The sequence below is a fragment of the Danio aesculapii genome, chromosome 24 (assembly GCF_903798145.1).
Source record: "Danio aesculapii chromosome 24, fDanAes4.1, whole genome shotgun sequence".
NCBI classification, from domain to species: domain Eukaryota; kingdom Metazoa; phylum Chordata; class Actinopteri; order Cypriniformes; family Danionidae; genus Danio; species Danio aesculapii.
Genome location: NC_079458.1, coordinates 16096689 through 16112916, shown reverse-complemented (window position 1 = coordinate 16112916; position 16228 = coordinate 16096689). Strand labels below are relative to the sequence as shown.

At 34.9% G+C, this 16228-nt stretch overlaps 1 protein-coding gene and 1 long non-coding RNA gene across 6 annotated transcripts in view; both read right to left on the bottom strand.

The window, feature by feature from the left end:
- Positions 1-16228, bottom strand: part of cnksr2a (connector enhancer of kinase suppressor of Ras 2a) — a 162756-nt gene that overhangs the window by 111594 nt on the left and 34934 nt on the right. For all 5 annotated transcript variants that reach the window (XM_056450149.1, XM_056450151.1, XM_056450150.1 and 2 more), the window contains exon 2: positions 15107-15270. In XM_056450149.1, coding sequence (XP_056306124.1) covers positions 15107-15270 — 164 coding nt within the window. The remainder of the gene's footprint in view (positions 1-15106; positions 15271-16228) is intronic.
- On the bottom strand, positions 3719-5500 carry LOC130218114 (uncharacterized). Its single transcript, XR_008835920.1, has 4 exons — positions 5471-5500; positions 4613-4657; positions 4212-4395; positions 3719-3788 (listed from the first exon to the last, which is right to left on the bottom strand). It is a non-coding gene; the product is annotated as an uncharacterized LOC130218114 (long non-coding RNA).

The following is a 16228-nucleotide window of genomic DNA, read 5'->3' as shown; positions in this document are numbered from 1 at the left end:
TGTGTGCGTGTGTGTGTTGCAGGGTCGCAGCAGATGTCCAGGTACTTTTGGCAGGGATCCAAATGAGCTTGTTCCTGCATAAAGAGTCCTGATCAAGGGGCAGAGACTGATCAAAAGCAGCATCATGCACATACATTCAGGAGCACAGACACACACGTTAGCTTCAAATCCACTGACTTCCGACTCAATAGAAACATGTCAGTGGACACAAGCAGTGGAATGAAACAGGAAGATTGGAGTGTGTTTTACAAGAAAATATTTAGCTAGTTTTTTTTTCTAATTTCACATACTTTGATGTTCCTTTTTATTTAAAAATGTTAAAAATATAAAGTATTTGTCAAGTTACTAGCAATTTCCAAATGAAAATGATTTAAAAGTAAATCCTACACCATTTACTTCATTGATACTATAATGTTTTATGCTTCGTTTATGCTTCAAATTATTTATTTTACACCATGTTAATAAGCAGATCAACAAAAGTACTTCAATTATTTATAACTATTTTAATGTAAATAAGAATTATAGATAATTATAGATAAATGATGAAATGATCAATTATAAATACAATTCTATAATTAACCAAATTTAATGATGGGATTTTATGTCACTTTTTAAGTGACAATACAGGCATATAGACATACACACAAAACATTATAATATACATATCAATAAATGAAAATGTTGTCATCAAAATATATTTAATATATATTATCATATATAATATGTGTTAGACATATATTATATATATATGTGTGTGTGTGTGTTAGATATATTCTTTTTATGATCATATATACTGTACACATATACATAAGAATTTTATTATATTAAGGATCCATACTTTATTATTGTATATATTATTTTAACTACTGGTACTTGTACTTGCTTACAAAATATATTTATAACTTAAAGGGGTGGTCCACTTTGATATCATATTTTAAACTTTAGTTGATGTGTAATGTAGCTGTGTGAACATAAACAACATCTCTGAATGTAATATGCTTAAAGGGAGACATTAGCTTTTTACAGAGTTAGCTTAGCAAAGCCTACAGCGAACCAAGTTTGGGGACTACAAAAAATACATCCAGGTAAATAAGATCACAAATGCTTCAGGTTACGTGCATTCCCTACGCAAAACGAAGCGAAGGGGTGTGGCCAGAAGAGCTATAATGTTATAGCAGAGAAAGCTGAAATGCCGTCCAAACGCTGCTATTTCCACAGAACTCATTCTGTTTCTGTATTTGGGCTTCCAAAGGACACGACAACAGAGAGTGCCTACAGTTTAATTTTAATTATGCTCCAGAAAATGTAAAAAAAAAAAAAAAAAAAAAAAAAAAAAAAAAAAAAATATATATATATATATATATATATATATATATATATATATATATATATATATATATATATATATATATATATATAGCTAGCATTTGACAAAGGACAGTTTACAGAATCTGTCCCAGTTCAGTGCTGGATTTGGCTAAAAACTCCGCCAACCGATGAAGGTGTGGATTGTGAGCCACTTTCTAGCGTTAACAGTATGTTGTAGCAAGGACGTAAACAAGGATGTAAACAGCGGGAAATGCTGTTTGGCACCGCTAACAATTTAGCTACAAATTTATATTTATCAGTCAAACTGCTGTAAACACCCACAGTCTTAACCAGTGCTGCAGTGTCTCTCTATGCGGACTCTTTCCGTGTGTTCTACATCACAAATAACAAACTTGCAAAAGATATGTGAACGTTTCATATTACTTACACATGCTTATAACCCAAATATATGTGAAAGACACTTGTCAGATTTTAATTTAGAGAGCAGGTGTGGGGTTCAGCTGTGTCCTTTTTATTTTCTGTCTGATTCAGGTATAACGGATATTCAGCTATAACGGATATTGCTAACAGCTACACTGACTGAGTGTTTACACAGCGCAAAAGTGCATGCATCACGCTTTTCCTGGTGACATGGAATGTTAGCATTATGTTAGCTGACCAATCAGAGCCTCTTGAGGGTGGCCTTTCAGAGGAACTAGGAAATATGACAGTCGTTTTCGTGTTAGCTGAGTAATTGTTTATAATCAAAGTAAGATATATAAAAAAAAGAACATTTTGAAGCGTGAGCACACATTGCTTTGCATTTTATGAACACAACCAAGCCTTAAAAATACACTCTGGACCACATCTTTAAATACACAAAATTTGTAATATATTTACATTTAGAAGAAGGTATATGTGATGTACCTAGCTTAAAAGCATATTAATAGGTAATATCATCAGTTTAGCATAAAACAACAGATGTAGATGGAGAGTGACTGCTATGTTGTTATGTAAATATATGACCTCATGCATATGTGTGTGTGTGTGTGTGTGTGTGTGTGTAAATGTTTTTGGGACATCTTAGGACACAAATCTGTATAATGACAGATATGACACAGGTATTACAAGAAGGTGGTGAAATATGAGGACACTGAATGAGTTTTTTTTTTTAGAAAGTAAAACTGTTCACAGTTTCCCGTGAGGGTTGGGTTTAGGGGTAGGGTTGGGTTAGGGCAATAGAAAATACAGTTTGTACAGTTTAAAAAGAATGAAAACCTATTTAATGTTGCCACAATTCCCAAAAACAAAAGTGTGTGTGTAAATCAATTTTGGTATCTCCTCTCACATCAGCAGGAATTCAATTAAAGTAATGGGCTCCATCCTGTTCAAAGAACAAGAACAAATACACGCACAGACACAGCCATACACACACAGTACAAGAACAGGTAATAACACACACACTGTAAGCCCGGACAGGTTGATTGAACTTAAAAAATTTATGGAAACTCGTTGCCCTAAAAAAGCTAATTTCATCTTGTTGAATAAACAACACTTTTTTAGTTTATTGTACTTATGATTTCAAATGCATTTAATTAAATATTTAGTTGACTGAAATGAAGGTTTTTAGTACAACACTATTGAAATCTTAGGTACAATAAACCTAAAAGGTGTTGTTTTTTCCACAAAACAAAATTAGCTTTTTTAGGGCAACGAGTTTCCATAAATTTTTTAGGTTCAATCAACCTGTATACGCTTAATACATAAAATCTTGACCTGAATGTTGTGACAGAAATAATTTAAAATTTAGCTATTCACTATAAATGATTTAATGAAAATACACCTACATTACAAACAAGGACAAAGAATAAAAATTTACTTTACACTTTATTTAAAATTACTTAGGAATATCAATCCGAAACACGTGACAAAACTAGAAAATGCCTTGTACAACAATTAGTCAATATTTATTGTTATAAATCATATTAAAACAATTGCTTAAAATCTTTTAAACAATTTTTACAATCACATACAAATCATAAACAACCACAGTATTTTATTAAACTGTAACATTATGGAATATTAACACTTGCCAAACACTAAGGCATAGTTTAAAAAAAAAATTATCTCACAGTTAGGACAGCAAGCCTGAAGGAATATGCCTTTTCTGTACCTTTTTACATGGCAAGTTGATTTTTTTAACAGCCAGAATCTTACCCTTCAGCGTCTTCTTACCCAAACTTGTTGAATGAAAAGAAGGGTATTGTCCATGCACTTTGGGTAGCCTAGGTGTAGTTCATAGGTTAATCCAAAAAGTTACATGGCCAGGGGTGTATTGTCCATTTCAACATTCCCCTCCTATATGATTCCCACTGAGGATGGGTGGAGGCGAAAGGACAGAGGTTGCAGAGCCACATCTTAATTTTCTCGGTTAAGGAATCCAGTGGGCACATGTTGGCATGAGTCTCCATAATCTGAAGCTTACAACAATAAATAGATAACATAAATAAATCTTAGAGGTGTACATTTGATTTTAATATATATTATTTGTATTGAATATTTTAGTTCTATGCAAACATAATTTGTTAATTGTATATACCCAAATAAATCCAGTATTCAATAATATATAAAATACTACAAAAACACTAAATAAATTTTTTTGTATACAAGTCATTGCATATGGCATGAAAAAATTTGATATAATTAAATTACTAAAGATTTTATGTTATTCTACTTATTTTAGAGTTTCAAAGGTGTTGATCATTATTCTATTTATGAATGAACTACAATAAGACATTTTGTGGGTGATTTATTTATTGTTATTGCTAACATAAATGCACATTAAGAAACATGATACAAAAAACGTATTTAAATATACAAAAACATTTATTAATGATACTTACAAAACATGCTTTGAAGAAATCAGCTGGGTCATCACCAAGAAGTACTGGAAGCACTCAATGGCAACACAGTGAGACCTCTCTTTGACCTGAAGATCTGAATCAGCTGTGGACAGTGATGATCAAGAGACCCATAGAATTCTTGCTTAAGATTCTTTCTAACTATCTGGTTGAATTCTTGATACACCTGTAGTAGTAAAACACACACAAAAAAAGTTAATTAACATCAGAGAAATGTCAAAATTGAACAACTGTCAAATTAACATGTTATCATGTTTATCAATGCTGTACTCATTTCATTACAAGTACATTCCTGATTTATGCATGGAAATGTCTGGTTCTTGCATAGCTCCCATGTTTTAATAATAACCCTCTTTTGTTACAAGCAAATGTGCAATACTTACATTTTCATCTCATCCTGGTTGGCCTTGCTTTGATCTTTCTGGAATCTGCAGTTACAAAAATATACATTAGATTACTATATGACAAAAAATATTTACATATTTTGATCGGTTTACTCCAAATTTCTCCCAAACAGATACTGTTAACCAAAAGAATTAGAGCGCTACAACTATTTATTTATGTAGCTTTTCATTCTAATAACCTGAAAATGCACTTGCTAAGATCATGTTGATGAGCACGAGGTTACATATCTTTAAAAACTGCTGACTAACATGGATTCGTATTTCTTACATGTGAAGAAAGAGGCAAATCTCAATGCATTCTAGTCAAACGTTTAATGCTTCACTTACAAAGAAACATAAAAAAAAGCTTCAGGTTAATGTTATGCTAAACATCTCTGACGATACATAACCACCACTGAAAAAATAATCAATTTACACAACAGAAAACGCGGATGACTCATCAAATACAATACCAATATTAAACTTTATATGTGACGACCTCATAAAGCATGTTTTCACGTACAGTAACTGTAACGTTAAGTTATAATGCGGCGGCCGCGATCGGTTAAAACGTAGCATAAATGAACACGCTAACACAGGCAAAACTTACATTCACTTTTATACAAATTATATGTTCGATGTCACGATCGCATTACGCACGTCTTTGCACTTTGCACGTCTTAGAACTGTATATAAATGAGGTAATGGCGGTTACGATTGACCGGAACAATAACATGATCCTAACGTTAGACACAGCTTAATCTTACATGTAGCTTTTTGTTAACTGTTACGTACTTTGTTTATTAAAGGAAAACAATGTATGGGCTGTTTGAGACAAAAATATGAAATTGTACTCACAGTGATCAGCAGCCATTCGAAAATGCGCGCTCATGCTGTATCCACCAGTGACGTCAGTCCAAAGACAAAGAGCCAATCACATTTTCCCTTGTACATCAATACTTTGATAACGGACTAGAATAAGCTTTGTTAAGTACATTCAATTTAAACATTCCAGTAGATTCAAAAATTCAATGCAAATCGTACAACAAACTAAACAAATTGAGTAATTAAGCAAAAAAATTGGTATTTATGTTTATTGAATCTAGGTATTTTGAATTAATACAACTTTAGGGATAACAGTGCACCTGGAGCACTAAAATAAGCCTGTAGATACACACACACATACACACAGTACAAGCACAGATAATAGCACACACCTGGTGCACTAAAACAAGCCTGTAGACACACACATGCAAACACACACACTCATCAGCCAGTATGTGTGTAGGTAGATGCTGAGAATCCTCTATGCTAATCTGTTTAGAAGCTCTCAGCGTGAATTCAGCAGATAACACACACCAGCATGACAGAAAGATAAAGCAATGTGGAGGAATAGAGAGATAAACAGAGAAGTGAGAGAACGACGGGCTTTGAGAGTTCGGGTCTCGGAGGTCAATGTGCTGTCAGACAATAAAGACTCAACGCTTCTTCTCTGCATGGCCTCCATCAACGTCTGTGAGCAGCTTTGTGTCTGATGGCTTCAAAGACACCTGACTGAGGAGAAGCAGGACCTCAAAGAATGAATGCTCTGCTCCAAACACTTCGCTGTGCCACTGGATGCTTCATTGTTTGGAGAGAAGTCATTTTCCTTCTTATTGTGTTTTCCTTTTTAATGAGATGGTTTGAGGCTTTTTTAAATCTTGCTTTTTAGAAAACCAACATAGGCTCATTCTGAAAACGTAGCTCTACATACATTTCTGGAGATCTTGAATTATGTAGCCAGAAGTACATATGACTGCATTTTATTGTTTAAATGAACGCTACAGGACGGTATTACGCCGATCCGTTTCGCGCCTACCAGCTGACCGCTTATCAATCTGTGTTTTTGAAAACACTATTGGTTGGGTTTAGGAAGAGGGGAGGGTGGGTCAGTCGATTAGTCAGTCAGTTAGTCAATCAGTCAGTCAAACAGTCAGTCAACAACGGCCTCTGATGAATTTTATGCGAGAACAGCAGGTGCGATTGGCACTCACTAGAGAAATTTGAGATCTTACACAGCAGCCTCTGGTGGATTCACGAAAACAAAAACTGCAAAAAAGCTCCTGAGATGTATTTGACGGTCTCCAGAAATGTATATAGAGGTACGTTTTCAGAATGAGCCTGGGTTATAGAAAACAGTTGATTGGAAAATGGTAATTTACTGAGCCTCTGCTGTTATTTACTGTACGTTTTGAATATACAGTATTTTCAGTTTTTATTTGAATCATTTTGGTTTGTCCTTCTGCCCTTTTTACTTTTTCAGTTGTTACTTTTTTAACCTTTTTACTTTGTTTTACTCTATTTTTATTTCCATAAATAAGGTAAAAAATTGATTTGACATGAGTTTTTAAATATTATTCAAAATTATAATTTAAATGTATTTGAATTTGTTATTATGTTAATTTATCAATACAGGGTTTAATACATTTAAAAAGTGTCATTTAAATATAATAATTTTGGTCTTGACACAGACATACTGCATTATAACTATTCATTCATTCAGTTTTATTTTCGGCTTAGTCCCTTTATTAATGAGGGGTGGCCACAGTGGAATGAACCACCAACTTATCCAGCATATGTTTTATGCAGCGGAGGCCCTTCCAGCTGCAATCCATCACTGGGAATGTATTATAACTATATAAAACTATAAATGATAAAATCATAACTAAACTAAAATAGGTTTATTAAAGTAAAAACAAATCAATCTAAACTCAAGAAAATAACAGAATATTTCACATTTTCATTTAGTTAAAATAAAACAATGTTTGAAAAATGATATTAATAAAACACAGCAAACACTATTTTAACATTTTATTGCATTATAACATTTTTTTTTATAACAAACGGTTCTGGACAACGGAGTTGAGGATCCAATGCCAGCGTCTTAAACAAAGCGTCTTATTAAACAGTGTCTGATCTGGAAGCGTCTTATTAAACAAAGAATGGCCAGGTGGATTGGTGAAGCGGCAGCAGTAATGCGGTCAATGTATCGGTCCGTTATGGTAATGAAGGAGCTGAGCCAAAATGCAAAGCTCTCAATTTACCGGTCAATCTACGTTCCTACTCTCACCTATGGTCATGACCTTTGGGTCATGGGTGAAAGGACAAGATCTCTGATACAAGCGGCCGAAATGAGTTTCTTTTTTCACAGAGTGGCAGGGCGCACCCTTCAGAATCAGAATTCAGAATCAGAATCAGAATCGGTTTTATTGCCAAGTGTGCTTCACACACACAAGGAATTTGTTTTGGCTACAGAAGCTTCCAGTGTACATAAAGTGACATGTGACAACACAAAATAATCTGAAAAAATAAAATAATAATAAAAAATGATGAACATTAAACAGATGCGGTTAGTGAAGAAACCTGGTTGTTGAGTTGTATGTACAGATTGTTATAAATATACAGGTTATAAGGTGCTGTGTACAAGTGCGAATGTAGAAAGTATTGCATTGTATATTGATATAAGGTGCTGTGTACAAGTGCGTATGAGAAAGTATTGCACATATTTATTGCACAGTAGGGGAATATTTAACTGTTCATAAGGTAGACAGCCTGAGGAAAGAAACTTTTCCTGTGTCTGGCTGTTTTTGTGCTCGGTGCTCTGAAGCGCCGACCAGACGGTAACAGCGCCGACCAGACGGTAACTTATGTGAGGAGTCATGCGTGAGGAGCTTGGAGTAGACCTGCTGCTCCTCCACATCGAGAGAAGTCAGCTGAGGTGGCTCGGGCATCTGTTTCCAATGCCTCCTTGATGCCTAGCTAGGGAGGTGTTCCAGGCATGTCCCACTGGGAGGAGGCCTCAAGGAAAACCCAGGACACGCTGGAGGGACTATGTCTGGGAATGTCTCGGGATCCACCCAAAGGAAGTATCTGGGGAGAGGGAAGTCTGGGGTTCTCTCATAAGAATGCTGCCCCTGCAACCCGGCCCCAGAAAAGCGGATGAAAATGAGATGAGAATGGTCAGGCAGGCAACGGTCAAACACATGAGCAAACAGCATTATACAGGGCAATCCAAAAAACTAGTTGAGTCACAGGTGAAGAGATTGGTTCAGGCGGCTAACATCAAAAATCAATAAACAAAGCAAAGAATCAAACCATGGCAAGGCAAGGAGAAACACTTCACGACGCTAGAGGTAGAAGAAAAATGAGCACTTTTTGAGTGCAAGTGTGTTGTATGAATTCTTTTTTTTTTAGTCCCTTTATTAATCTGAGGTTGCCACAGCAGAATGAACCACCAACATATCCAGCATATGTTTTACGCAGCGGATGCCTAGCTGCAACCCAGTACTGGGAAACACCCATACACTCTCATTCACACACATACACTACGAACAATTTAGCATATTCAATTCACTTATATTGTATGTCTTTGGGCTGTGGGGGAACCAGAGCACCCGGAGGAAACCCACGCGAACATGGTGAAAACATGCAAACTCCACACAGAAATGCCAACTGACCCAGCTGGGGCTCAAACCATCGACCTTCTTGCTGTGAGGCGATCGGGCTAACCACTGTGGCCTGTTGTATAAATAGTCCAGGATATTAGTCATTGATAAGTTACCAGCTGTCAGCGTAATCAGTGTCAAAGAAGAACCGGTGTGTGCGCGTTGCATGCTGGGAGTTGTAGTTCGCATATGTGGCGTGTGTGTGTAGTTCTCCAGTGATCTGCAGATACTAGATCACTGGCGGCTAACAATTTTAAAGTTGTTTTCCCAAAATAAAATTTATCAAAATGAAGTGAGATTTGGATTAAATATTAAGAAAATAAGTGTCACTGGGGTTCAAATATCTTGTCTTTTTTCATGAACTAAGGTTATTTTTCTGACACCAGTGGCTGAACCCCATTATTAATATTATTTATTAATAAATTTTATTATTATTATGAATATTATTATTAAAATTAATATTAAATAATAATTAAAATGCTAGAATGATTCATTTAAAAGGTTACTTTCAAATCGTACTGATGAGACATTTTTTTATGTGAAACCAGAGATGTCCCATCACTTTATGGCTAATTTCAAATGCACAATGTCTGCAGGCTGACATTCACAGGACAGATAGAGAGCACAGCAAAGTCATCTATTTATGATTAACGCTCTCCTAAATGTCAGCGGCACAGGCCAGAGCTTCAGTCCCTCGCTCTCATTATAGTTCACCTTGTGTTAGGAATCTCACAGATCAACTATACCACAGGTGGCAAATTCACATGTCTTTGAGAATTGGTGAAAACATCGCCTTGTGCGGGCCGTAAATTCGTATATTCAATAATACTGTATATGTTATTATTAACTACAATAACCATAATATAATTACAGGAAAAATGGACAATTGTTTTTCAAACAATATGATAGGTCATTGTAGGGGTGTGTACTGTATGTTTATATCTATTTTTATAATTAGACCTCTAATCATACTCCATAATCATTTTTTAATCTTGAGTTACTTTTCACCCACCATGTAAATATCATATCTAATTATATGTAGGGTTCTTTAATTATGCTTATTAGGCCCCAGCGTACATAATTAAATAATCGTGTAGGTGTGATATCAGTCATTCTTGATTTTTTTTTCATGCATTAAGAATAAATTTTAGTACAAAAGTTTTGATGAATCATGACTTCCTTGTTAAAATGTCTGTATGCACAATTCACACAAAAATTTACTGAATTAGACCCAATGATTTTATTGCAATTGTTTCAGAATTCACCAGGTCATATACTGTAATTGTGTTGTATATCACTGCGTCTGAACTATTTTCACAAAAGCTCACTCCTGATGTTTACGACATACAAAAATGCAAACTTCCTACCAATAATCAGAAAATCACTTCAGCACACAAAACAAAGCCGTTGGACTTTGTTGGTCTGTTGGTCAGCATTGGTCCAGCTAGTATAGCTTTATAAATATCTCCTCATTGGGATAACGTTGGAGCTCATTGGCCCAATTCAGCAACTCGAATCAGCTGTCGGATTGAAGAGAATGATCTGACTGGTTAATCAGCAACTAATCAGAGCACAGGTGTAATGTAGAAAGTAAACAAATCAAGTCTAGAAGAAACACAAAGAGGGCGACTGTAATTTTGCTTCATTTCGATTTGTTCGATATGCAAACTATATGTATTTTTAGATTATCAGACATATTTACAGGAGTGATTCCCCCTGTGGTGATTGACAATTACTGTGATAATGGTACTTTATTTATTGTTTGAGACAGCAGATACTGACCCTTGTGGTGCGGAAAGGCACATCATCTTACTGTTTTCTCAGAGGATACCAAGCTGGCAAAACATTACTGCAACTGTGATACAAGTTGTTAAGGAGGAAATTAAAAAGCACTGCATTGTTTGGGTACTCTCGGTTTGTCTGAGATTATAAGTCTACCGAAATGTGTATATTCCATGCAAAGTATAACTTTCTTGTGCGATGAAAAGTCGCGATATTTGAATGGCCACCATCATTTGCAATCTCCACCAGTCTACCTTCTTCTTGCCTAGACATGCTGGATTCACCTGATTTGTCGACAAATGGGTTGGGGATCCATTCATTGGCAGTTCGTGGGTCGTTCACTGGGCCTTTTTCCTTTCGCAAAGAAACATTCCAAAGAGCTCTGTTTATTACTCATTTTGCTGATTGTGTTACATTTTGGCACTCAACTGACTGAGAATATGGTCATTTTTCAAAATAAAAGATTGTTCAGACTCAAGATAAGAAATAAAACAGAAATAATAATGATTTCTTGTGTGGGTGGTACCGGTCCGCAGCTCGGGGTTGGGGACCACTGGTCCAGACGGAAACAGACATGAGCCAACCCGAGGAGACAACACAGTTGGGTTTTGTCTGTGCTAGTTGTTTGGCGTTGGCTTAGTGTGTATCAACCCTAATGAGTGATGACACATTCATTCAAAGACTTAGCTCAAAACAGCCGATTCATTTAGAATTGAAGTAAATGACAGTCATTATGATTGAGTCAGGGATTCATGGACTCAAATCAATCATTCAAAAACTGATTCATTCATGAATGAAACACAGCAGTGTTACTCTGAGGAGCACATCTTTCTGCTCAGAACTATTTTTGATGATGAAAAAGATCTAACACGGAAATTTTCTTTTAAAAATCCTCCTATAATTTACATATATTTTTGTATAAAATCAAACCATTTGTAATTACACTGATAAATTAGGAGAAACTGCACTCCTGCTCATGTAATACAACAATACATGAATTCATCGTTATACATAAATATAAAAATAACATATATTTGCCTCCATATCATGCATTACAGGATTATTTTAAATGCAGTGAATGCTGGTGCGTCTTTCCTGCACATTGTTAAAAAAAACAATTATTATGATAATGATTAATTAAAAATGATTAATTAAAAGTAGACATTATAGTAGATATAATATTTCACACAAATATTTTTCCATTTTATAGATGTCTACTGCTTCTTAGATAAAACACTGTAGCAAATAAACTTCATTTAACTTTCGAAACAATGTTTTATTTATGACTATTTCATATTATTGTTCGAATTCTCCCTCAGGCCGGATTACATGGCTTTGTGTATGTTTGACACCTGGGAACTATACGCTGAAATTCAATCTCAGGACGAGCCAGCAAGAAATTGGCCTATTTCCGCAGAAAGAGCAAAAACATAAAAAGGACAAAAAGGATAAAGCTTGAGGAGAGACTTGTGATAAATGCGATAAACATCATCCTGTCGTCATGTTGCTGACATTCAGAAAGCGTGGGCTGGTAAGTCATTGTTTTAATACCTCGACTGAGAGATTCGAGCGGGAGAGAAAGAGAGAATTAGATGGAAAGCTAGTTATTAAATGCTAGATAATGTAAAAGGCTCAAGCGGTGCAGAGCAAATTTCAGCTTAAATCCTTTCCTCATCTCCCACACTGTCTGTACTCTTGGTACCTTTTTGAAAATCATTTTCAAGCCGTCGAACGTCACATAGCAATAAAAATTAGTCAAGAAACACACACACATGCACAGCAGTTACAGATTAAAGCCACAGGAACAAACCTACAGAGCAAAACGCCTCATTTAAATACTGATTGAGTGATATTTTCAGAACAAATCTGTGCAAATCTTTCCTCTGAGAATAATATTATCATATTAAGAAAACTCTTAAATCTTTGGCATTTAGGTGAAGGTGCAATGACATCAGTTAACCATTTCACCTCCAAAATTTTTTTTTGTAAGGTAGATGAATAAAAAATAACTGTAACCATTAAAAGAACATTTAAATTTTTGTAAAAAAAAATAAAAAATTATATTTTATTTTTAACATATTTATATTTGGCCACACATTATTTTGAAGGTCCGTTTGTTGAATTCTACTTACACTGCATCTATGTACATGCCAACTAATTCTCATTAGATTATAGGGAGACTGTTAGGTTAGGGTTAGGTTGGGGTTATGGTTAGGGTTATTGTAAGTTGACATGTACTTGCAAAATTTCCTATAGTCAGTTAAATGTCTCTTGAATGTCTGTATCAACAGACATTATGCAGACAGTCTACTAATACTCAACTGGACCATCAAAATAAAGTTACCTTATTTGTGGTTCTTTTGGGTCCAAAATAGAACAATTCAATAATGAATTACAGTCATTTTCTATTTTATGTTTTCGGTTCAATACATCAACATTTGTAGTTTGCTAAAAAAAAAAGGAACTGGGTATTTTTTACGTTTATAATAGTAATTATTAATATTAATTTTATTTGTTTAATATAATCTTTTTTTAAAAAGTCAAGTTCAATGACGTCCTTCATTTGCAAACATAAATGCCTCCTAAAAAACATTTGCAATCTTTTCAGAATGTGATTGTTTTTCTAAGTAAAAGGGCACTGTGTGTTTGTTTGTATACACACAGTCAAGCTCGAAATTATTCATACCGCTGGCAGATTCTGACTTAAAGTTTTTGTTCAAATGTAAATAAAAGCTGAGAAATATATTTTTTTCCACAATGATGCCTCTTGAACATTGTCTCGTTATCTTTTGGGAGAAGCCTGTGTCATTTCCGGTCCAAAAAAAAAACTTGCTGGTTGAATAAAAGTAAAACTTTAAGTCAGAATTTTTCTAGGTTATGAATAATTTCGGGCTTGACTGTATATTTCCAATTGAAAGTTGTAAGACTGTGAGATGTAAAACGTTGTTACTTTTGTATTTATATTTTTTACATAAGATTTATATATTAAATAAGTAATTAGAGACATTTTTATTTTATGTTGTTGTTTACTGCCAGTCATAAACATAAATAAATAAAATGTGTAGTATTTTTTAGAATGTGATATTTGCTGATTATCAGCGATCTAACGGACTACAAATCCGCCATTACATGGACTACAACTCCAAGCATTCACCACACACCGGTTCCTAATCCAGACTGATTACAAACTTGCATAGCTGAAGCTGCTTAAGCACTCATTACATGAACTATTTATACAGCACACACATTCACAGACACTGCTGAGTCTTGTTGTTACACATTACAAAGGGTTTCTTCTTGCCATTGTGTTTGATTCTTTGCCTTGTTTATTGTTTTCTGATGCTAGCTGCCTGGTCCGACCTCTTTGCCTGTTTTTGACTTCTCTTTTGGATTGTCATCATAATACTGTTTGCCTGGCTGACCATTCCTTGTGTAATAAAGACTCTGCTATTGGATCCTCGCCTGCGTAGTCACATCTGTATTGTTACAATATTGTTTTTTATATGTAATTGTTTTTATAAATCATTCCTTTTGTATATATATATATATATATATATATATATATATATATATATATATATATATATATATATATATATATATATATATATATATATATATATATATATATATACACACATCTTTATTCTTTTTTTTTTTAGGTAATTAGAATTTGAAATGAAATATTCTCCAAAATAAGATCTTATTAGTTTTTTTTATTTATCTTGCTAGATAATAAATACTTTTGCAGTCTTTTAAAGAATTGAATACTGTCTTGTTTTAAAAAAAATTATTAAATACTGTTTGTTCAAACTACTTATTTAATATGAGTTGAACCAACACAATTCATAAGTTTTTTGGTGGACAACTCAATTGTTTCATGTTTAATCCACTTAAATTTGTAAAATCTATGTTAACTTAATCGATTTGTGTTGGGACAACATGGAGGAACTGTGTGGAACCCAGCATTTTTGTGAAATTTAAAATTAATTCATTTTATATTGTTAGATTTAGTTACTTTTATTATCTGTTTTCCAAAATAAGACCATGAAAACTTTTTAAAATAACTAAACTGAGTAACATTCAGCATCATGCTTTTGTTCACTGTCCTTCAAACAAATGTTTATAGCCTCCTCAAAATGTGACATAGTTTTTCTCCGAGTGATCTCAATCAACAGGGGACTCAGTATTGAATGGCAGATTTAGAATCAGAAGCATAAAGACTCACCAGAGCACACAGCAGATCCACGGCCTCCAGGATGAGCTCCTGATGGCCGATCCGAGAAACTCCCAGATCCTCCAGCTCCTGATGGGTGATCCTCAACAGCTGGTCTCCTCCAACCTTCTCCCGCTCAAAGTTCTTTATGTACTGCTGCAAACAGTCATCCAGACCTGGGGACGAGAACCATTAGATTCAATGCCAAATCGAATTCATAAGATTACAATGTTTATTTAGTTAAAACAGACATTCAGTTACACAAATTATGAGGAATTTATGGGGAAATAGCTCGAAGCAGGAGAAGATGGGTAAAATGTGATTCTAGATATAATGCTGAATTGAAATACATTTAGTGAAGAGTTACTTAACATGGAGTATCGCGCCATTTGCTTTTGATTAGTCGCAGGATGTTTTTCACCTCATGCTAATTTTTGGCTTGAGTTGAATTATTCAAACTTTTGTGGTTGATGTGATTGAAGCAAATACCACATAATAGCAGCAAATATGCAACACATTACATCCAGTGGAAATTTGCCTCCGTGTGTGCATTTGCATTGACTTTGTATGTAATCTTTGTGTGCGCAAATAAAAAATTTTGCTTCATGTGTGAACCAATGATATTCAAATGCCATTCAATCAGGGCTTAATTTGTGCCGGAACATGCCAGATCTGGATCCGACACCTCTGAAATCTGATCCGGCACCTCATTTTACCGATCCCTGTCCTCATCGGCCTTCCTCCCCCGTCCGCAGTTCACTTTCACTTTGTTCCGTGACTACCCAACTCTCTTTACTTTCGTCCACGACCAGGGCCAGATTAACCAATGGGAATTATGGGCACAGGCCCAGGGGCGCGTGTGCACTAGGGACCCTTGCGAGGGGGGGGGGGTGCCGATTTTGTAGTGTCAATTTAGGCTAAGTGCACACATTGTTGGAATAAGCTAGTTGAGTGATTCCTGCCCATCACCATTTGATTGACAGAGACAACATAACTAAAGTGAGCGGTAAACAGTAGCGTGAGTGGCGTAGCTTGTAAAGCGCATGGTAACATGTTTTGACATGATCGATCATGAACCCGGTTCGAATCCAGCATCTGATGAACTTTCTTTTTTCCCTCACTACATATCAAATT